At 28.9% G+C, this 23,728-nt stretch overlaps 3 protein-coding genes across 3 annotated transcripts; 1 reads left to right on the top strand and 2 right to left on the bottom strand.

Moving 5' to 3' along the window:
* Positions 1–1,871: 1,871 nt before the first annotated feature.
* LOC135119389 (protein adenylyltransferase SelO-like) lies at positions 1,872–7,513 on the bottom strand. Its single transcript, XM_064043799.1, has 13 exons — positions 7,477–7,513; positions 7,308–7,392; positions 7,107–7,249; positions 6,942–7,040; positions 6,739–6,811; positions 5,467–5,600; positions 5,275–5,364; positions 5,144–5,217; positions 3,889–4,000; positions 3,154–3,282; positions 2,527–2,656; positions 2,053–2,215; positions 1,872–1,946 (listed from the first exon to the last, which is right to left on the bottom strand). Exons 4-13 carry the CDS (start codon positions 6,952–6,954, stop codon positions 1,872–1,874), a joined length of 993 nt encoding a protein of 330 aa, XP_063899869.1. The 5' UTR covers positions 6,955–7,040; positions 7,107–7,249; positions 7,308–7,392; positions 7,477–7,513.
* A 2,373-nt stretch (positions 7,514–9,886) lies between these two features.
* Positions 9,887–11,906, top strand: LOC135119407 (N-alpha-acetyltransferase 20-like). Its single transcript, XM_064043825.1, has 6 exons — positions 9,887–9,976; positions 10,042–10,157; positions 10,444–10,512; positions 10,695–10,755; positions 11,130–11,266; positions 11,765–11,906. The coding sequence occupies exons 1-6, from the start codon at positions 9,924–9,926 to the stop codon at positions 11,854–11,856; spliced, it is 528 nt and encodes a 175-aa protein (XP_063899895.1). The 5' UTR covers positions 9,887–9,923; the 3' UTR covers positions 11,857–11,906.
* Positions 11,907–13,899: 1,993 nt separating this feature from the next.
* Positions 13,900–21,887, bottom strand: LOC135119388 (chloride channel protein 2-like). Its single transcript, XM_064043798.1, has 19 exons — positions 21,824–21,887; positions 21,176–21,310; positions 20,984–21,130; positions 20,029–20,114; positions 19,227–19,349; positions 18,572–18,650; positions 18,375–18,500; positions 18,233–18,314; positions 17,989–18,172; positions 17,701–17,884; positions 17,158–17,268; positions 16,979–17,082; positions 16,627–16,736; positions 16,428–16,573; positions 15,919–15,971; positions 15,779–15,865; positions 15,153–15,245; positions 14,918–14,989; positions 13,900–14,048 (listed from the first exon to the last, which is right to left on the bottom strand). The coding sequence occupies exons 1-19, from the start codon at positions 21,885–21,887 to the stop codon at positions 14,010–14,012; spliced, it is 2,025 nt and encodes a 674-aa protein (XP_063899868.1). The 3' UTR covers positions 13,900–14,009.
* Positions 21,888–23,728: the final 1,841 nt, after the last annotated feature.

The raw sequence follows: 23,728 nt of genomic DNA, 5'->3' as shown, positions 1-23,728 counted from the left end.
TCTATCTAATAGGAACCGAAGCAAAAATAAACACAATATAACTAAACTTCTTAGCTCCAAATAAAAGATATGATGAATACTATGATTATAAGTAATAATGTCTAAAATGAAAAAAGCTAATAAATTGAAAAAATTATCTTTATTATATAATACAATAAACAAAAAAGAAACAGAAAAAAAAACTATTGTAAAAATATTAAACACAGTCAAATTGGCGTGTTTTCCATTCGTTCTTGTTCTCCTATAACGAAATGGTAAGAGTTTCAAATAGGTAATTTTGTTTTTGTTTTGGTATTCGTTTCTTGTTACCATCCCCTAAGACAGCTACGGATGAGGTATTAGCCCTACTAGAAACTAACTATCAAAATGGTAAAAAAAGGATTATAAAACGAGGGTTCCGCTAATAATATTCGTAAAGGTTTGTAGTAAGTAACAGTTGTGAAAGTACAGCGTAAATCAACAAAAAAAGATGACTTACAGGGTAACAAAAGCAAATATCTATTAAATCCTTAAGCACAAATTTTGAATAAAGTAAACGTAATTTTTACAAAAAATTAGGAAAAAGCTTTGCTTTTCTAAAGTAAAATGCTGGTTTTTAGCTAGCATTGTATTTAAGAGGAACAAAGTGGAACTTTATAACTTCTTTAATATTTAAAAATATTTTTCTTCTTTGTTACGTTGAGCCATGACATCTTTTTACTAAGGTAATACTAACCCCCCTTTTCTCACTACCGCCTTCGGCAGGTTTATTGCCTACAGTAGTTTTTAGTAAAATGTATTACGAACTGTTTTTCTTCTTCGTTATAAACTTTTTTTGGCTTTACCAGTTTTCTAATTTTGCGGACGTAACAAAACTACTAGGCAATGGCTATGTCTAAGCACTTCATAAAATAGTGCCTGTCACTAGTTACCCTTCAGCCAGGAGATTTTGTGTTAAATAACCCTGATTGGGAAAATTGTGTTTTACTATAATAAAAGCCACGTTCAACAACGAAATCAAAAGATTTTCGTTTGGAACAAAGTATTCTTTAAGGCCAAGGTTTATATAAATAGTTTTTAAATAATTTTGCAGCCCCCATCCTAAAAACCTTTAACTTTGAGCTATAGACAAACATCTTTATTTCAAGATGAACATGAAAAAAAGGAGACGCCCGCTTTTCTCCGAAACTTAACAGGAGTCTTAATATAAAACTTTTCTTGTAGATTTGAATGTTCCTCGTATGGTGTTTTAAATAGCTCCTGCAATTGCCTTAAGGGCTCAAAATTATTTTTATCTGCAGATTCGTAAGCTTCAACAAGCATCCATTCTCGGGGAATGTACCTTGACAAATTAAAAATTATCAAGGTAATCTTACTATTATATAATAAGGTGAGTATAGGGCTCTTTTTTAATAATTACTTTGGGTTATTCAATTTCATATTAATAAGACGTTGATTATCATCCTTTTCATTTTCAACGAAATCGGCGTACCGCTTAATCCAGTTGTACAACTTTTTCTATGTAGTTCAGTAATAGGAAAGTTGTATATATATTACGAAATATTCTCTGGAAGTAGTTCAGAATCACACAAAATTAATTCCAAGTATATAAAATTATAAAAAAAGAAGAGGTAACCGCCTTAAATTGGTGCTTTTCATCTTATATATTATAAATTAAAATTTATTAAGAGCTTCGCTATTTGTTTCTTTTAACTACTTATGAAAAACAATTCACTAATAGTTACTATTAACTGTAACAATCTTAAAGACTTTACTAGAACTATTAAATAAAACTGTGCAGAATTTTATGTGGATTTAATAATTTTTGATAAAGGGAATGGGTTGTGGAAATCTTTAAAAGGTTTAAATATGATGACTTTTCGCTACAGCGCTTAAGTCAAATGGAGGAAACACTGGAAAAACCCTAGATGAGGAAGGTACTCAACGCATAACAAAAGTTTTTTTTGCTAAACACACGAATCATAAGCTTAAAAGAAATCTTTTACCAGATTTAAAGTGTATTAGTACAAGCTGGCAAACTACTTCAAAAAACACAATAAAAATATAAAAAACTTTTTTTTCGGCGTAAAATAAATCCAAATCATAAGCAGCTCTGCCAAATATACGAGCGACTTCCTCCTCGGTAAAGGTCTGTAAGGTTTTTAGTGAAATTTGAGAAAGTTCCCGCCAGAAAATAATGTAGTCCATTCCGGGCAATATTTCATATAATGGCGACCTTTTTTGAAATAAATTTAATAAAATAGTTATTGAATTATAAAAGCATGCGTTATAAAAACATTAAAAAGAGCGTATATCAAAAAACGTTAAATACCGCAAAAGTTAAATAATATATATATACTAATAAACATGATATATCTATAATAACAAACAATTACTAAAAAATATAAATAAAAAAGTCATATTAAATTTAAAAACTGTAAGAATAGTATGAAAGTATATAATAATAAAAATAACTTAACAAATAAAAATAATAATAAAAATATATAAGAATTCAGAAATATTTCTATTTTATTATAAGTTACATACCACAAATTCTGATTGGCAGCATCGGACCAATCAGAAAGTCCTAGTTTGCGTTGACGCATCAAATCTCGCGCCTCCAATAGATCTCGTTTGCAATCGTTTTGAAGGACGTCTTGTAATTCGTCTATCATTTCTTTATAGATAAGCATACATCTCATTATTTTAACATCTTCACTACAGAATTGTTATACAAGTTAAACTGGCTAACATATAAAGTATGCCCTGTGTACTTTTCTCTTAATAATAAAGAAAAGTTAATATAGCTTCTCTTTTTTATAATATATATAATAAAGATTAAACAAAGAGCTCAGAGCGTAATAATATATGTGTGTGAAGAATAAAAATAATAAAAGTAAATTAGGTAGTAATAAACTATAATTTACTAAATAATTTGTAATGCATAATGTTTCTTAGTAAAATTACAAAAAGAAAGTTTATTCTTAATTTTTTGTAAAGCATTCCAAATAAATACTAAACTTCATAATAAAAAATAGAAGCATATATTATGTATATTTTTATATTTAGCTATAAAAAAAGTTATAATTATATAATTGGTTTTTATTTTATTAATACATATCAACTTCTACTAATATTTATTAAATTTATTTGACTCATTATAAGAAACAGTACCTCGACTGTCTTCAAAAATTGGCATTAACGCTTTAGTTAGAGTAGCAAAATTTACATAAGAAGCCAATAGCTGCCGTTCAAACCCGAAGTTCTGTTGAGGGTCGCTGGTGAATGGAGTCCACAAAGGGTCTTGGAGTATAAGTATAACGAAAAATAATGAATGAGAAATAATTCAATGAAAACGCTCGATTTTGTTGAAGCAGGATATGATACGTTAATACCAACATATTAGTTTTATCATTAATAAGGTTTCTTGCAAAAGTATTTTTTTAATTTACACCGGTTATATTCCTAATATAAATATTAAAAAATACGTACAAAAATAATAATAAATTTTATATAACTATACCAAAAATAAGTAAAAAAATATTAATTTTAAAAAACTATACTTGCATCACCTTAATAGCAGCATAAGTAAAAAAAGAATCAAAAGAATTAGATAAATTAGAATTGAACTCAGTAATAATTAACAAAAAAACTAAACGGAGCGCATATTAATATATAGCATATAGAGAAAAGTTTATTATTAGTAGTATATTGGATAATAAACAAAAAAAAATTAATAATAATAAAGTTTGACGTTATTTACGAAAATAATTTAGAAGTAGGAAATTACGAAATTAAAAATATTTAAGAATAATCTTTTTTCTAAAACATTATAAAAATGACCAAAAAAAATTGTCTGCCTCTCAACAAGTTCAGTGTATTTTGATGAGTTATACTGCATATAATTACCGTATTTTTCGACGAATCCGAAAGGGCCATAGTCCATTGTGATACCCGCTAGTAAACAGTTATCAGAATTCATGTTTCCCTGTACGTACCCCACACGAAGCCACGCTGCTACCTAAAAATAATTACCACTAGCATTAGACTTTCATGTACTAAAGAGGAGGAAAAGGAAAAAAATATATATTTCTTAGTAAGTATATTTTTTTAAAATAATTATTAAAGCTTAAAAAAATCATTTGTTATTATAAGAATTAATAGATTAAAAAATTACTTTCAAAAAAAATGTAAAAAATAGTTATAAAATAGAAGTTTGGAGAGCTTCACTTTAATAAGAATAATAACTTTCAAAATTATTGGCAGTATAATAAAAATTCTGTCAAACATTTTTTTTCTATACAAACTTTTATCAAATTTTGAAAGTTAATAATAAGTTAAAAAAAGTAACAAAAGCAGAAGTTCTAACTTAATAAATTATAATGATTAAGCAGATAATTAACGATATTAAATAATCGCATACTTTTTCAGTTTTTTTTAGGTTCATGTTATTGGTTTACTAATATTTTTTTTGATGAAAAACTTTTTATAAGATTTTTATTTTTTCATTAAGGATTATTATTATTTATTATTAAAGGTACTAATGAGACATTGGCTAAAATCCGCCTGCGCGCAACAGGTCAGTTAAAACTAAGATCAGACGTGACATTTTCTTATATAAGAAAAATTTAAATAGCTCATTATAGAAAGGCGACTGCACGCAGTATCAGTCACGTGACTATTCCTATAAAAAGTTTTAGATATAGCACAGGGCTAATATTTTTTAAGAAAATTGTATAAAAAATCTAATTTATAAATTAATAAATATATTGAATGTTTATAATTTAAATTCGAGAAAGTTTTAAAAAAAAGATTTAAATTATTATTACTACCTAAAGTATTATTACTACAAAATATCTTCATATATCTTTTAATAATTCAATTGTTTCTATAATTATTATTAAAGGTAAACTTTCTAAAACTATAATAACTTCTTTTATATTTTTAACAACACTCTCTTACGTTACTTTGAGTTCCATGCTTTCCCGCTTTATAAAAAATTTAAAAAATCACTACTTAATTCGAAAGTTAACAGAACTACAAAAAAAAAAACTTGCACGTGTTAATTAGCAAGTAAATGCCTTTAGAAAGACTAAAAACTTTAAGGTGAAAGTAAAAATATTTTTTTACTAAAAATTATGAATTCGACTCATTAAAAAATTACAAGAGCTGCTTGTCGTTTAGAAAAAAGTTTTAAAAACTTTATAGTCTGCTGTGCGAGTTGTTGAGGTTTCATATCTTTTTAAAAAATTCTATAAACTTTATAATTACTATAAATAAATAAAAAAAGTTTACCTTGACTTTCATGTTCATATAAATCTGGAAATTCTCGCTTGAAGCAGTACATAAGAAACTTTTTCATTTCTTCAAGTGCGCCCTCATCTCCTATCATATGTAGAAATATTATATTTATACATTTTTTTAATAAAAAAAATATATTATAAAAAAAGTTTTTAATATTAATAAATACAATATATATACTAATACCGTTCCTAACTTTTCTTGAAAAAAGTTCAATCTGGCCAACCCGCAAAAAGGACGAGGCCGCACGTGTCGTTATGGCACATCTTTCTTTAATCATAAAGTTTGGAGGGAAATTGTACTGCTCGCTGTACGTGTCACTAAAATTGTTTATGCGGAAATTATAAATTAATTATAATTATAAAAATATTAGTTTCTTGCTTTCATTAAACATTGTACAAAAAGTTATTATTATAAGTTTTTTTTTAGTTAGCACTTATTTATAAGTAATTTCCATAAGAAATAGTTATTGAATGAAACTGATTTAATTTAAATTGAAAGTAAATCTCCATAATTTAATTTATATATAATCCCTTGTTTTATTTATTTATTAATAATTTATTAATGACTTATTTGAAAAAAAAGATTTATTTCTGAACTAATTTAATCAAAATGTTAAAAATTAATTACATTTTTAATTTATACAATTCCATCACAGTGTAGAGTATTAAAATTTTAAGTTAATTTTTCTATAAAGTGTTTACTTATTATTATAACTTTTTTTATAACTAAAAAGGAGTTAAAAAATTCTTAATGAGTAGCTTATTAAATTTAATTTTTAAAGAAATAACATAATCCTATTTGATTATTAAATTAAAGAAAACTTCGCTTTCCTTATGTTGAGTATATAGAAGTTTTTAGTAAATTTAATCTAAACTTATAATAATACCACTTTTTAAAAAATTTATAAAGTATTAAAATTTACATAATTAGAAAAATTAAATCTATATAACTAAAATTACTGCGTTTCAGACCTTTTAAAAAATAAAAAATTGGCAAAATCTACATGTGTAAAAATTCTAAATAAAAAAAGTTTATATAATTTCTGTGTAAAAGTGTTATAAAAGAGTTTCTTAAGAAATATAAATTTTTCATTGCTAAAAAAAATCTTTTTAAAGGAATTATGAAAGGTCCATAAACTTTTCAAGATAATATTCAGAAAAAAATATGATAAAAGTCCAAAACTCTTCATCAATAAACACATTATGTTTCCCAGAAAACTGGTTACGCAATTTTTAAAACCATAATAAAGCTTGAATAAATATTTGATTATAACCAAAATTTCTGGAGGGATAATTAAAACAATTTAATTGTTATACAAATAATTATAGTATTATTTACAAAGTTTAAACAAAAAATAAAATATTTATTTAAAAGATAAAATTATGCTAAATTTTTATTTGGTTCTTAAAAAGAATACAAATCTCTCAAACCAATAAATCAATTTCTCTGATATACCTTTTAAACCATGCTCTTTCGACAAACTCTGATTTTGAAGCAACCAAGCAAAGGGCTCTCGTTGTAGGGACCCCTTAACAATTACAAAAGTCGAAAAAAAAAAAACAGAATTTAATAAACGAATTTTTTAAATAAATTAATTAAAAGAGTTCTCAAGCTAATTAAAATTAGGTGAAAATTAATATACTTCGATAAATATAAACCTAAATGGTGCATTGCCTCAGAAACTAAAAATTCCCTAATGCTCGATCTTAAAACAGCTCTACCATCAAAATTTCTAGAGAAGGGTGTGGGACCACTACCTAAATTAAAAAAATTTTAAAACAAAATTCTTATTATAGTTATAAATTTATGATTCAAATAATTACCTTTTAACTGTAACTCGTACTTGTCTGGGCATCTCTTTGTTACAAAATCATAACTATCTTGGTTATTGCTAGCATTCACTTTTACAGTAGGAAATTCCCCAACACTTGCTGCTCGGCCATCACCGTAAGCATAACCATGAAATCTTTACGATAAAAAAATAAATTCGCTAAAAACTATACAATCTTTCTAATATAACGAACGCATCGGGTGAAAGAATCTCCTCCCCAAATACTGAGACTGCGTAGGGTGTACACCAGGCCACGACTCGTTCAAAACTCAAGTTACCTTTTTTAATCAATTTTTAAAATAAATTTTTTCTTTGTAACAATTACGAACAGTCAGCAGAAAATAGTTTAAGGAAATCCTCACTGTGAAGTACGGATTCTGTTAAACCAAGCTCGTCAGCTAATTCTTTAGACCAAGAAACTAAGTATGGCTTTTATATGATACTATTACTTTACTATTATAATTATTAAATAAAAATACTTATCGTACATAATAACGAAAACTATTTACCTCAAGGAGAGGCTTTGGTTCAACTATAACGTAATGACCTTTATAAACTGGTCGCGTATTTCTGTTTGGAAAATACGTGGTTCCTGAAGGATCGCAATCTAATTCTTTGATAAAAGTGTTCTCCCTTTTACTTAAAAAATATTTAAACACTTCATTTAAACTTTCAGAATTTGAGTTAGAAGACATAGCTACAATACTATTTGTTTTTTGGGGACTAAAAGTTGTATATAAAAATATGCTACAGTTCGGAAGACTTGATATACAAAAGGTTTTAAGATTTTTACCACAACAATATATATATCTACGTGATAAACTATAAAAAAGATTTATTTTGCTTTTACTGTATAAGGAGAAAGAACAGATTATCATGTTAGTGGAGTTGATTAAGTAGTTCAACCCCACAACTTATAATTAAAGTTGAAAAGATAAGCCCGAAGTCGGTTAGCTCTTGGACAAAGAGAAGTGCGTATGTGACGTTTACAGTGAAACTGAATTTTTTTTTTCCATAACTTAATAACCTAATTTAGAAGCTGTACATCGTAGAGTAAGCCAATGACTACATTGTAAATAGTTGTTTTATTTGCCCGAATCATTGTTTTATGAGTACATACTCGTTGTTCCTTCTTTTATCCGGACATATAATAAAGTTATTAGTTAATTTCTAAACCTTCTCTTACTCGTCTATATTAAAAAGTTTTTTTTTAACTTGGTTAATAATATAAAGTTGTATTAAAGTCTTTATACTATGATTTACAGAGTTGAAAGAAATTATTATTTACGTGTGAAAATGCTTTTTTGAAAAAGGTAATCGCTATATAGGCTCATTTCTTTAAATTTTTTATTTATGTTACTTCCAAATAGTGATCTTTATCAATTTACCTTGAAGTTACGACATGTTAATTTAAGCTATTAAAATTAATAAATTTTGCCGGGAAAAAAAAAGCCTACAATAGGCAGAAAAGGGAAAGACTGGGGCGTAAAAATAAATATTTTTGGTGGTACTAGAACGTGAGAACTAGCTTACGGAGTTAAATAGTAGAGTACATTCTCATTTGGGGTTGTGGTTCAGATAAGCATACATATGTTGCCTATTTTTTCAAAGTAGGGTAGGTGTGTTTTTATCTAAGATCGATATTACATTATATAGTGATATAGTTGGATTAGTGTATTATGTTATTTTCAAATGTTTCTTTTTACCAACCATGTAAATATCTTTATACCTTTTAGTATCATTTTAGTATTATTTTTATTTACTTTAGAACTGGTTTAAGTAGTAACCAGTATATGAGAAGCCCCACCATCTAAAATTAAAAGTTACACTGAAAAAATATAAATAATTTGCGACTAGTAGGTGCTATCCATGTTTACTGCTTTCCCGGAGTTAATGTTGAAGTGTTAGAATTAAAGAACTCCAATTGTTGAGAAACTGCTCTTAGTCTAGAAGTAGAAAGGGATTTTATTACCATAATACATAACTACCTACCAAGAGGTAGACGGCCATGCATTGCTTGCCAATCTTAAGTATGCTTGCCTTCAAACCGCCATAACTTGTGAGATATGTTTAGAAAGCGAAACTCACAGTTAACTTCAAACAAGAGAAAAGCTATTCTATTCTCGAAGAACAAAGTAGAAAAGCCTCGACAAACCCTTGCTTTATTCGTACAGATAATACCAAGGAGAAGAGAAGTAATTAGGATATTATTGGTTATAGATTTAACTGACAGCTTCATATCATGAGCGCTCAAACAATAGAAGGAGCTGCCCTGCTTTGTATATATTCATATTCTTATATAAAAACAGGCTTAACTTATGAAAAAAAAACTAACTATTTAAAGAATGTTTCTTGAACCGCCTGGTCTTATAAATCTACCATTTCATATTGATTAAACGTCTTAATTTCTTACTTTGATATCAGACTCTTTATGGTATGTTAGAGGAAGTCAACTCTATAGTGACCTGCCTATAACCACTCAATATCTATAATAAACGCTTTATTTAGAAAGCTAAAAGAAAAAGGCTTAAATCCACTCACATAAAGGCTTGATGTGACAACAAATCACCGTCGTTCTAAGCCTTATAATTCGTTGACGCTCATCTACTTATATTTAATTTATAATATTTATTTTTTGCCAAACAGTACTATCTTTACAATAATTTGGGGAAATCCTCTACTGATCTAAGAGATTAAGCAGACAAGTGCCTTGCGACGAGTATGGTTGGGGGTAAAATTAGCCTGTGTCACCCTTCAAGTAGAATTCTGCTTAGCTTAGAAGTATTCCCAGAGCAAAGTTTTGCACAGTATGACTTCCTATAGACGCATGGTCTGTGACGATCTATTCAAATTCAATAATATGTGAGGCTCTTGTGCATCATTTCCGTTCTAAACCTATTAAATATTTTAAAAAAAAAAAATCTCAGAAATTTAGATCCTTTGACCGAAACTTTCAATATCGGTTTTTACTTACAATATTTAGTCGCTTGGCCAAACTTATCTGTAGTAGCCGAGGCACCCGATGGAAAACTTATGGGCTATGGTTTGTAGCAATTTTTTTTCTTTTAATTTTTTAAAACTTTATTAAGTGTAGATCAATATATATTGTTGAATACGGTTTTATTTATTTTCCTTCTCAGTTGAGAAATTCTTTGAGATATTGTAATAACGGGAAGAACTTTTTTTATAGTTAAAAAAATAAACTCCATAAGTTATAGCCATTGAAATTACAATAAAGATGGCTATATAAATTAAATTGTTATAAGTTATAAAGAGGAGCACACATCTTGTTTTAGGAATTTTTATAAAATTTATAGCTTTTTTCGTAGTAATCGGAAAAGTGGAGGGCACTTCAACTGATTTTCATGGCCATGTTACTGCTTTAGCTGTTGCTCCAGGTTTTTAATTTTTAGATTATTACTTTTTTCTCATTTCTAAACGTATATTGTAAGAATTTAAATTTTCTATCCATATTAATTTAATTTATTTCAAAATTTAGAGTAAAGTATAAATTATTTTTATCTTTACTTATACTACTTCTTGAGTATTAAGTATTTTTTTTATAAACTAATCTGCTAAGAATATAGAAGACTTGGACTAGGAGAAAGTTTAATGCATATCCTTGAAGATTCCTCTGAGAGGTCGTTTAAGCTTTAATAATTTTTTTTTTTTAATTTCTAAAAATAAATCTGCATTTACAATGGCGCCTCTTTTTATAATTTATACAATGTAAAAAAAAATTCAATATTTACTTCTTATAAAGAAACTTTGTTAACATTTTACTTTGTTTTACTTACAATTATAATTGTATTTTTACAACTATTTCTTTCAAGATTTTTATAATTTTAATCTAATTTTTTTACTTAAAATTGAAATAAAATTTAATTTTTTAAATTTGTGTACTTTATTGTTAAAATCTGTTCTACTTTTTTACATTTTTTGAATTACTATTTTATAAACACCATTAATATTCTAAAAGTTATCGGATAATTTAATTATATAATTTATTTTTTAGAGTGGATGCTTACTTTGTCGATCTTTTTGTTCGGGTATCCAATGTAGTCGCCATCAACATGTACAAGAAACTTTGCTATGTAGTTTATCAGCGTGTTTTAGACTATTATTCTGGAATTTCGCCTGAAGATGCTTTCGGTTACTTTATTTAGATATTTTTAACGGTTATATAACTTTTTGAAAATTAAATTACAAAATATATTTTAACAATATAAAAAGCATACTTAAAAAAGTCAAGTTAGAAAAATTTGGATCACTATATATTTTATGAAAAACTTCTAGAATTATTAGTATAATTAATGGAATAATATTTTTGCCAGTATAAAAGTTTCAAATTTTTTGTTAAAATTTACAAACATTTGAATCACAGTTATATTTTATGCATGGTTATTAATTTAAGAATTATACATAAAAGTTTTAATAGGTCGCGCTAGTTGAAATTATAATTTTTTTTATTATAAAATATTTTTTTATCGTGGCATCATATTTCGCTTTCTATTTTTTTGGCGTGGAACGGATTATTTGGAGAAAATTTATTTTTATTTCATTTTTTTTAATTTTTGTTTAGTATGTTTAAATTAAAACATACCAGTGTTTACTTACAAGATAATGTAGTACTGATTAACTTTTTTAAAGATATGAGGAAGGCTTTGCCTCGAGATAAGGAAAAAAAGTCTGAAATTCCCAGAGGAAGAGATGTTTACCCCTATGAACTACAGCACTTTTAATTTAGTAATTTACAATAGTTACAAGAGGATTCCCATGTATCGAACGGTATGCTTATAAATTTAATAAAACCGCCAGTAGTTTTTTTTTACATAAATGTATAGGTTTATGCGTTTGTTCCCGCAAATTGACTTCACAGCGGCTACTCTATAAAGCTATCAGCTCTTTTGTGAGACAGTTTAGCATAGGTTTACTGTCAGAGCTTGAGTAGCAGTGGTCTAGCGTCAATTAATATATATTCCGGTAGACAACCAGGGCGATATACGACTCCGCGACCGGTTGCCACAGTAGCATGCATGGCTGTTAGCGCGCCCTCATATCAAAACTCATATTCTAATAGAAAGGAAATTGGAGGGGAAATATTTAAGAGGCATGAACCGCAGACAACTTTGACCAGTAACTGAGTGAAGGTGTTTCATAGTTTCGCTTTAGGTTTTGCCTTCGCTTGACTCCAGTAAGGCGGGCAGGTGGTCCGACGAGAGCCCAAGTTCGCCGATCCAAACCGACAGAGAGATATCTTTTAATACGGATATGTCAAGAACGTGCCATGTGTAGCTCGGCGATGAGGTTCCAGCACGCGAAGAATGTGCTGGTCTGCAAATTTTCTTAGTATTTTTCTGTTCGTTTTTTGCAAGTCGACTATTTCAAGAACAGTGTTCGCAGGGGGACAAGTCGATTTAACGCAGCTGGTCCAGATCATCTGTTAACAGCGGTCTATCGGGAGAGGGGTTCGTAGACAGATATTACATTGGTTAGGTTCATACCAGCCAAAATGAAATGGATTCCAGATGGCTCACACCTTTTATAGCACGACATTTACATTTCACTCAGCAACAGATGCAGAAGTACATTCTTTTTGCAGTGCACGCCTTTGGCTGGGGGGATTTCTAATAAATATTGGCGGAAGTCAAATTGCTCATTGTTTAAATAATGTATCCAGAGCAGCTGCGAGTGGTGTTCAGCGCCTCACCTATTTGAATTAAAACAATAGGTCGTTGTGGTTAAGCGGGTAGTAGTGAACGAAATTCTTGAAAAAGAAGTCGTCAGCGTTACTGGTCGTGTTTTTGCGGACAGGTGGGAAAGAACATATTCCCAAGGATATCTTAAATACCCTGCGGTGTGGGCCTCAACCACAGTTATATGATTGGAAGGCAAATCACGCCGCATGATTAGATGGTCCCCGTCCACTTGACTCAGCTCGGGGTGATGGGCTTAAGTATTTTTTCAGCCAGGCTGCTCGGTCAGCATGGGACGCGAGTGTCCGCCAGTGCATCTCCTCCTGGAGAACTGAAATTCCCTAAAAATCAGAAAAGCTAATCCGGGTAGTCCTGATCGTCTTCTGAAAACATCAGTTCGGCCATCAGCTCCTTATCTACTTTTAGAGCAGGAGCCCCTTTATGTACTTATGTTACTACTTCCCGTGCTTTAGCAGAAGTAACCATGCGATTTAACACTAACCAATTGTTATTACGGTAGATAATGAGCCCTTCCGTAGTTTTTTCTTAACAAACAATATATTTATAAACGTTTAGGTAAAAAGAATTCTTACGGGTGTCCGAGAAACTTACTAATCGTTTAGTCAATTGCACCTTTACTAATTTTATATTTTAGTAGCCTAGGACAAAACGTACGTTAGCTATTTCAAATGTTTTTATAAGTTACATATTCAAAACCATGGCGGTATTTCTAACGAAAGGGTTATAAAAAAATTTTACCTGTCTCCCTCTTTTAGCTTATAATTCCTAAAAAATTTGCTTTTTAACAAATTTTACAGACAGAGAAAGTAAGTTTATAAATAGAAAAGCTTTCGATTAGTTTTTTATATTCACCCACAATTTAGTAGCTAGAAAGAAAGAGAATTTTTATAGATATATAGACTAAAATATATAATACTATGCAAATTTAACTAATTTCTTCTGTTGGCAATGTAAAAACTTCATAACAATGAAAATATCTGACATTCTGTTTTCTGATTTTTATTTATTATCTTTAAGATTATTTTCCTCTTTACTTTGTAGAGAAATCATTTTATTGAACTAATATACAGTTTTTATTTAGGTATAAATTTTTAATAGCATTTGTTGTCCAAGTAATGGGGACAACAGGTTTATAACTCAAATCCTGATGCTTCCTTGTTATGGCTCAGTAAAGTAATCTAATTTTTAATAACAGAAGCCAATTCGTCCAGAGTTATCTTATAAATCATTAAAAAATTATAATAAATATTTTATTACTTATATTTATTTTTTCAATTAAGTTTATAAGTAAAGAAGAAATCCTCACCCGCGCTACTAACTCAAATAAAATATCCCATTACAAATTTCTTTTTCTAATGGTATAAGTAAAAATTTATAAATATGTAATTTTAAAGTTATTACTAGTTGCCTCGTTTTTTAATTAGTAGTATTCTTGCCAGATTTTTATGATTGCAAAAATTTTTTTATAAACTGAAAGTTACTTCGTTAATTATAATTTTAGAATTGGTTTATGCTTCAAATTTTACAAATCTAGTTATCAATACATTTAATTAATTTAAGCGACTATAATTTATTATTGTGTATAAGTAAATATTAACAAATTTAAAAGAACTTTATATAGTAAAAATGTTAAACACTTTTTACTGAATATATCTGTTTTAAATTTTTATATATAATCAAGTATTAGCATACATATTAGCGAAAAACACTTTTAGCCTTTTAATTTGGTTTAATTAAAAGCATTAGAAAAAATTTTAAATTTCTTTGGATTTATAATGACCTGCAAAAGCAGTACTGCTTTCATAAATAAAGTTTTTTTCGTTTATTTTCAAAAACTTTACAATTTCTTAATATAATATTGTTATTTATTGTGTTTTATAGTTATTACAGAAAAAACCCTTTGTAAAAATCTATTATTATTAATAATAAAACTTTGTAAATTCTTAAAATATATTATTTATTATACTTTTTTATAATAATAATTAGTTTAACAACTGAGCTATATGTTAGTTTTGTAAAGAAATAGTTCATTAGTATTTTATTAAAAAATGAAAAAAAAATGTATATATACAAAATGGAAGTTTACCACTCCAATGAGAGTAGCGCAATTGGTTACGTAAATTTCTGTGACATTCATAACGCCAAATAATTGGTGGATCTGAGATGAATACAATTCATGTTAAATCTACTAAAATAAATACTTTTTTTAGTTTACTTTGCAATATATAATAGTGTTATCTATAAAAATTATTAAGTACAAATTATTTGTAGTAAATACAGCGAACCAGCACTTTAATGAGGCAAAGCTAATTTACACCAACCTTAAGCAAAGGTGTGGAGGTCGTAATACTGATAGGTGCATCATCTATTTCGACAAGAGAAAGGTCTAAAGTTTCATTAAAAATATCGTCGTCCTTTTAAATAGATTTACTTAGAAGGGAAAAATTATGAAAATATTGAAGATATTAGCTGGTAACAAAAATATACTAGTAAAAGTGCCAAAAATACTTTTTAAAGTTCAAATAATATAAATTAGAGCAAAATAAAGATTCAAAGGGCCTTACAAATTATTGTTACAGAATAAAAATAAAGAAGTTATAAAAAAAATTTATGGAGACAGCGAGCTATCTATTATTTTTTTCTCAGGCACTAGCATACTACGGCCAGCCGGCCTTTGTAAGAGACATTAAGTCACCTAATTTGATTGCCTCCTTCTGTAGGTTTTGGGGTACGGGCACCCACCAGTGTACACTCCTTATAGAACTATAAGGACTAAACCAAATGGATCGAGAAGCGGGTATCCGGGCTCCCACCATTTAGTTTTATGTGCTGAAAAACCGCTAAAAACCACTACCGGGAGAGGCAGGCGTTGCCAGTCAGACCTCCCCGATTAAGAGCTCCCCGTTCAAAAGGGGAAGCCCCTTTCTATTATTTTTTTATAACTCACCGAATTAATTGATCGTTCAATAACTGACTCACTTGATAACATTTCATCAGTTTCATTGCAGTAAGAGCGATAGTCATTTTTTAAAGGCTTTTGTAATTATTTAAAAAAAAAATAAATTAAAATAAACTGTTATGTTGTACCCTCTTTACTTTAAGTTTAATTACGTTTTCAAGTGCTTGCCTTGTTATAGTGCCTAATTAGAAGGTTAGCGGTATGATTATTAAACTGACTTCTATTAAATCGTAAGAAATTTATAGTTATAGCATAAAAAATATTTTTAAAAAATAGGAACAAGAAGTTTCTTCAAGCAGGAATGGTGCATACTTTTTAAATTTGTAACATCCGTTGCAAAAAAGGGTAGTATATTAACTTTTATATAAGACCACAATTTAAACTTTAAATTTTGTGTAGTAGTTAGAAATTTTCAGCTTATATTTTTTTGTTGCGCAGCTTAAATTACTAGTAACTAGTAGCAGAATTAAGTTAAACAAAAAAGACTTAATACACTGCTAACTTAATAAATAGTAAGCAAACAGAAGGGTAGGTTTATTTTTTATAAAAAAGTGCTTGTAATTTAATATTTTAAGATATTTAAAAAACGTTTAAGCTATTAAAAATTTTTAATTTTGGATGCTTGTACGTTACTCACCAATTAAATTCAAGGAATTGGATGTCACAAGTGGATAGTCCAATAAACTGCTATTTTGAAGAAGGTACGAAATGTGTTTGATGGTCGCGTTTTCATCAATATAAAACTCAACTTTCCTCATTACTTCCCCCGCTGACTTATGGTGACTAGTTGTAAGGTTTAATATAAGTAGTATAAAAAAACAGTTAAAAAGCATTACCCTTTATAAAAGCCTGATATACTGGGCAAATATGATAACTTTTTCAGTTTTATCATACTCTCGTAAAAACTAGGTTTAAGTGCGTGTGCTAGCCCGTCAGCAATAAGAACCTTTTTTTAATATTTATAATAAAAACTCTATGCAAAAAAGACCAGTTGTGATTAACCAAACTTTACTAAATAATATAATTATTTTCAAAACGGTATACATATTAAGAAGTAGCCCCAAGAAAAAAATATAATAGAAAAGTTTAACGCTATAATTCGAGCATCTTTAAGAATAATTGTTTTAATTCAGAAAAGTTTATGGTTAATATCCGGAATTAATGCTTTTATACAAATAAAAAGTATACCGCCAACATTACGGGTATTATATGAGTTATCTGACCAGTTAACTCAAATACAACAACGGACGTTGAAATAGTATGCGTTACCGCTGCAGAAAATGCTGCCGCTCCTAAAGTTTCAGAAAGGAAGTACTTAGAAAGGCAAAATTTGATATACTAAACACAAATAAAGGTTATAACGTTACCAACAACTGCATAACCGCCAGGAATTATGTTCCCAATCTCTTCATCACTATGAATGCCATTAGGAAAGAGTGCTAACATAATCTCACCGACCAGCCGACCGAAAGTAGCACCTATTTTCAACAAAATCTTGAATAGTTTTTATTTTGTACTTGTGCACTCGTAACATTAAAACTATAACTTTAAACAGTTGACTAGATGAGTTATAACATAAAAGATAAGCGCTAACCTTTATACACCGTAAATAATATAAAAAGGTCAAATTAGCAGAATAGCTAGATTTGTTTAGCTTTGGAGTTAATAAAATTTTCTTATTGCTAATGTTGCATTTTATCAAAGTAAACTACTTTTTTTAAAAGTTTTTCACTACTTAAAGTATTTTTATTCTCTTTTCTCACACAAAAACCATAACAGTTGTTTAAGCATTAACTCATGTTCTCCGAAAAATAATTTTCATCAAAATTTTGAAACTTTTTTTACTTCCTTAGTTTAATACCAATGGCACAACGCTTTTAATTACTTGAAGAAAAAAAGTTCAATTTTACCAATAGTAAATACGGGGACAAAAACACCAGCAGGAAATGGAAGCGATACCGAGAAAGCAGTAAATACAAAATGCAATAGAAAGTAAAGAAACAAGCTAGCAAAAATGTTTGGTGACTTCCAAATATCTTGTTGGGCAAGCGAATGTTCATCAAATAACTGGTCTATAACTTCCTTTGAGGGGAGCTGATAGAAAAAGGTAACAAATGGTATATTTAATATAGATAAAGTTAATAGTCTTTTTATTATCAAAAAAAATTTAAAAATCTCAAAAGAGAAATGTATATTACCCCCATGTAAGGCCCTAATAAGTGAGGAAACTTAAGAGAACTGATAACGATTACAATCAACAGTGAATATAAGAAGTTCGCTATTTTTAGGTCTTTGACAGAAAAAAAATTCAAAGTTTTTGGGAGCTCAACCACTTTAGCGTGTAGGCATATAAATAACGCGGCAAACAAGCCTGAGAAGGCTCTTCAAAAGTTGGTAAGACAGTTATTTTAGCCTACAAATCATATTTTAATGGGAACAAACCCTATAAGTAGAAAAACTAAGAGCTCCTGAGCATCATAAGGAAAACGATCGAATTTGGTGGTAAAAACAGCCGTGATAGTTCCTATTTTTTTTAAAATATATGAGATTTAAAAAAGATAATTAGAAGCAAAAATGCTAATACTCTCATCTGCAAACCAGAACGCAAAAAATCTGAAGACTATTGAACCAGAAACTGCCGCAAAAAATCCGCGCCAGTAGTTCCGCACGGGAAAATATATTGCTGTTACTTCAATACTGAACAAAACTCCTTAACCCCCCAACGGAGCAAATAAAGCAGTAGTACATGGTAAATTATGTCTCGATAGATAGAAACCGAACCACCAATGGGCGCAGCAAAGGTGCTTGACACGCCAACAGCGCAAGCTGCCGACAAAGTATCGCGAAGAAAAGATTTATTCTATCATATATTTTTAGTGAGAAGAGGAGACCATACTAACAGTTCAATAACTGTTTGTACATACTAAGCGCATATTGTGATCGCAAATAGTAAACAATCTTTTACAACTAATGCTAGTCTTTTATTATTGACAATTAAAATTTTTATATATTCATGGATCTAAAAAAAGGGCGTATTGCTAAAATGACTGAACGACTTGTAGTCAAAAAAAAGTTTTCGAGTGTCTTCCAGCTCTCCCTTCAAAAGAGGAAACTATTGATTCCCTACGGCATTTTTATTTAGGTTATTGATATAACCTTGACTTTAAGGTGGTTTACCATATTATAAAATCTACACTCGTATCATGTTATATTTATACAACATGCATGTACTGGTTGTTTTTAGATCTCACGTGGCTACTTAACCTTTGCTATACATAAAAACTAAGGTCTAAGGAAGTACCAGCCTACACTTTATCAATAATAAGGGCTGTAGTAAAAGTTATGTACTACATATAGCTCAATCGCACAAAGTGTACAAGCTCATCTCATTTTGGTATAATTTAAGCAATCCTATGAAGAAAAAGCCTTTAATAACCTTGCGAAATTGCTTGTATAACGGAAGAGAAAGCAAAAGTTTAGCTATTATACACGCGATATGCACAAACGGCCCTTCTTTTCCAACGGGAAGGCCACTTCCAACTGCAAGACAAAGTCCAAACTATAAAACGATAATTTTACTTCAAGCTAGTACAAAAAAAAAATAACAAATAACTTCAAGGATAAGAAAAAATTGATTAAAAAAAACTTAATCTTTAAGCGTTTTATATAACTATAAAACTCATGTATTTAAAGTATAATTTATTGTATATAAGAAAGCAAATAAGAAACAAGAGTAGAAGAATATTAATGTATAAAAATCTAAAAACTCGAGAAAAAATTACTATCGTCAAAGCTTGTATTTAAAAATTAGAGAATGTAATTAAACAGCAACATAAGTAGAGATTCTTATGTTTACTAACAAAGAATATATTTGTTATAAGCTCATAGTTTTTCATAATAACATAGATAAAGCGTTTCTGTGATTTCTTATTAATAAGAAGTTTTATATGTAAAAAAAATATAAAAATACCTATTAATAATAATTTATTAGCTACATTATACTTATTTTAGTTCACTCTGATAAACTGTATATTTCTAACTTTTTATTTCAATTTTTTAAATACTTACTGTCTTCATGTTTGATATGCACATACAACTATTGTTTTAATAAGGTTCTCTTAATAGAAATGAAAAAAATATATTAAAAGATTAAAACAGGTTTATAGAAATGTAATAATATTTAACATTATTAATAATGAATTATAATATATTAATTGTGCTTTGAAATGAAAACATACTGAAGTGGCCAAAAGAGCTCTTGAGGTAAGAAAACCTTTAATATCACTGCCCAATAAAATAGTTTTTACTTCAGGAATTCCAGACCCTTAAAAGTTAGCTGAAATTATTGTAAATTTTACAAAAAGAGCATCGAATGCATTAAAAGATTTTATGTGAAAAAATGTTGATTTATAGTTAAGTTAATAAAACTAGATTTAATAGCAAAGGGTCTTCTTTAGTATAACTTTTATAAACATTAAGTTATTATTAAATTTATAAATTATGCAGGAAAGCGAAATTAGTAATGTATATCCCTCTTATAAAAGTGCAAATAAAAAGTATTATTTACTATGCACAGTTATTTTTGTCCAAAAAAAAAAAATTTTTCTATAATAAAACTTTGGAATTTTAAAACTTTTAAAGAGGCGTTAAAGAAACCTCCTTAATGTAAAGTGGTACTGGTGTAAAGGCAACACTTTTAAATAGAGAAGAACAATTAGAAAAATGAATTTTATAGAAAATACAATAGTTGGTAAAAACAAATTTATACTGCTATTTAAAATTATTTATGATCTACACTTTGAATATTATGTAAGTGAAAATCAAAGTCTACACTTTTTATAAGCAAAACCTTGTTATTAATTTAAATAATAAGTTTATGTGATCACACAGATTTTTTATTATGCCTTGCTTTTAATAAATAACACAAGTTGATGAATTTTGTGTCCCACTTATGCTTTAAGACTTAAGCACTAACTTAGTGCATAGGAAACAGTGGATTAAACTATCCTAGGTAGCACAAAATAAAGTGTTTTTTATTGCTTATAGTTGGTTAATCTATAAAGGAATTATATATATAATCAATCTAAGTAACTTAAAAAAGAGTATATATTATTTCATTGTATTGTTTAATTCTTTACTGTACCAAACGTTAATAATTATTTCAATTTGTGTGTGAGGAATTAAAAAACTTACCTATTGCATTTTTTGAAAGGAAATGAGTCCACAGAATTGAAGCTGACGCCAAAAATATTGGCCAAGCAACCCAAAGCAAATATTTTAATATATATTTGTTGCTTAAATTCAGAATAAATTTTGAATGCACTATTAATAAATAGTTCTCTTGATGAAAAGCAGCTTACTTAGTTTAAAAAAACGTAGTTTTACCAGTTATCAGTTTGTCGGAAACTGCATCCATACCAAAGCTTAACAAGGCAGTACTAATCCCAAGGAGGCTTAGAAGGACCCAGTCCGATGTTAATATAAGTTTTATAGCTTTTACTAGAATACTTCCTTCCGGCACTACAATTGTGTGTTTATTAATAATATTATATTTAGCATGTAAATGTCGAATGACAAAAACCGTATTTCTCTTATAATGTCAGCATTATAGAAGTATCAAAAAATTTAGTTAACTTATTTTCCATCTTCCGTTAAAAGAGAGTACTTAACTGTTACTTCCTATTACACCGGAAAGGTATTATACAAGTTAAAAATAACTTAAATTCTCGGCGGTTTCTTATTAAAATGGAAGAATATAAAAGGACTTTTGTATTCATAAATTTATAGTTATTAGATATTGGCAATAACTAGCTTTACAAGTAAAAGCTAATTTTTTTATTGTTGTCCAATTTTGTTAAAGTCAGGTTACTTTTCTTTTAGTACAAGTGAATTCACCAATCGTTTCAGGGAATATTTAATGATTACCCTAAAAAGAAAAAGATAGTAATTTTTACCAATGGTCGACTTAAAAAAAAATTTTTAATTTTCAAAAACCCCGTTAATTGTAATGCAATAACTCAAAATTTAGGGTACAGTTTCGTATAAAGACTAAGCTCATTGCATTATACACTATAACAAAGACGTCCTTTTCCGTCATTGTGCTTAGAATAGTCAAAAAACCGTACTTTTTAAGTTTTGCTAAAAGTTTTTTAATGATAAAGAATAAAAATAATTTTAATAGTAAAATTATAAGCAAATATTATAGATATCCTTAGTAATGCTTGATAATTAAGGACAGCGCTTGTAGTAAGAACAGGCTGACACGTTTTTCGTTGTTATTTTTAGCTCTAGTATGCATAGTTCTTAGTAATAACTATAGCGTCTCTAATCCAACATTAAAGAGAAAGCAAGATAAAGATTATATTGAATTAGCTTGCGCCAACATCAAAGGACTGAGGCCCGGGTTAAGGTAGCCTTATAGTCTTAAATAGACAATTTAACTTAGGAATCCGTTTTTGGATGTGAGCGTACTCTTTCAAATATTCCTCTGCCAGTTGCATACTTTCTTTATAACTATTTTAATTTGTTCCTTTTATTAAGCTATTCCAAATCTCTGTTATGCCCTTCACCTTTTTTTAATTGGTGGTAAGGATCACCCTCTTACAGTTCATAAAACTTAAATGAGTTTTAGATCGATTAATTAACACTTTCTTCTACTTCAAATCTTTCTTTGCTAAACTTAAGCAGAGGGTTATGTATAAGTACTTATATAATTCAAATATAATGACAGGCAATTATAGCTCTATTCAATTATATAAACCTTTTATAATATTCTGCTTAAGGCATATTAAGTCTATTTTTTATTGTATTATTGTGTATGAACCAATAGATTGCTTTTTTTATAATAAGCAAGTTTAACTGACAGTGCACGCCTTCCCTAGAGCAGTCTGGTAACCAGCTAATCAAAAACACTATTAGTCAAGTAATATACTTTTTTAAAATTACTTTAGTAACACCGGAAAACTTTCTTTTAAATTTCAATTATTATTTTTAGAGCATAACTAAGATTACTTTACCATTTTCTCAGCAACTAAAAGCGTCTTTATATAAAATATTGCGTAATGTCATAAGCTAATTTTTTTTTGACTTAATTTGTTTTTTTAAAAAATTTATAATTTTTTGAAATATAAGTTTGCTTTTTATCTTTTTTTTTGTTTATACCCGAAGTTAACGTGAAATTTACATTCAAGTAAATAAGCTTTTTGCATCTTTTAGAAACAACGGTCGTTGGTATTTACGATGCATATGTAAGTTATTGTTATATTAAAAGCACTAAAAGAAGACCAGCTGAGGTTCCGTTGTTCAACGCTCCATGAGATGCCCGCTAAAAACGCTCGGTGAATATTATAAAACAAACTTCCGCAAAAGTACTAATATACCCGAAAACAGTACTGGTGAAAGCGAGCTGTTCCGGACAGCCCAACTAGGAAACCACTTTTTTGATAAGCGACACGGAACCACAACATTGTGTTGTATGAGCAGTTTACTACTAAAACTGCGACTTTTACGGTGGAGTGCCAACGGGGGTGGCTTGCTGAGCTTTCTGCACGTCCAACGAAGGGCGCAACTGGGGCTGAGCAATTAATTATTGTACTGTTTTAACCGTCTTAAAAACGCGACGAAGGCAGTGCTACTTTTAATGACTGACCACAGTGTCTTCTCGCTAATCACAGTTTATTAAATGCGCTGCCGCCAAGCGAATCTCCCGTTATTCTTTGCGTTGCTCCAATAATAAACACTTTGCTTGAGCCAGCCGCGGCAAAAACCACGGAAGTGACTCTGTGTCTGCTAACAACTGCATCATCACCGCACATGACGAAAGGCAGGTCCGAGGCGCTCAACGGAGCTGTTCCTAAGAAAATGCGCTGCGAAACGATATGATTTTTCGTCCAATCATCTGGCTGCCAATCTCGAGAAAGGTAATCGGGTCGGACAAGT

Source organism: Zophobas morio, unplaced genomic scaffold (assembly GCF_036711695.1).
Source record: "Zophobas morio isolate AGI-343-1 ecotype UQ-CSIRO unplaced genomic scaffold, CSIRO_AGI_Zmor_V1 ptg000259l, whole genome shotgun sequence".
In the NCBI taxonomy this organism is placed as follows: domain Eukaryota; kingdom Metazoa; phylum Arthropoda; class Insecta; order Coleoptera; family Tenebrionidae; genus Zophobas; species Zophobas morio.
This window is presented reverse-complemented; position numbering and strand designations above follow the sequence as displayed.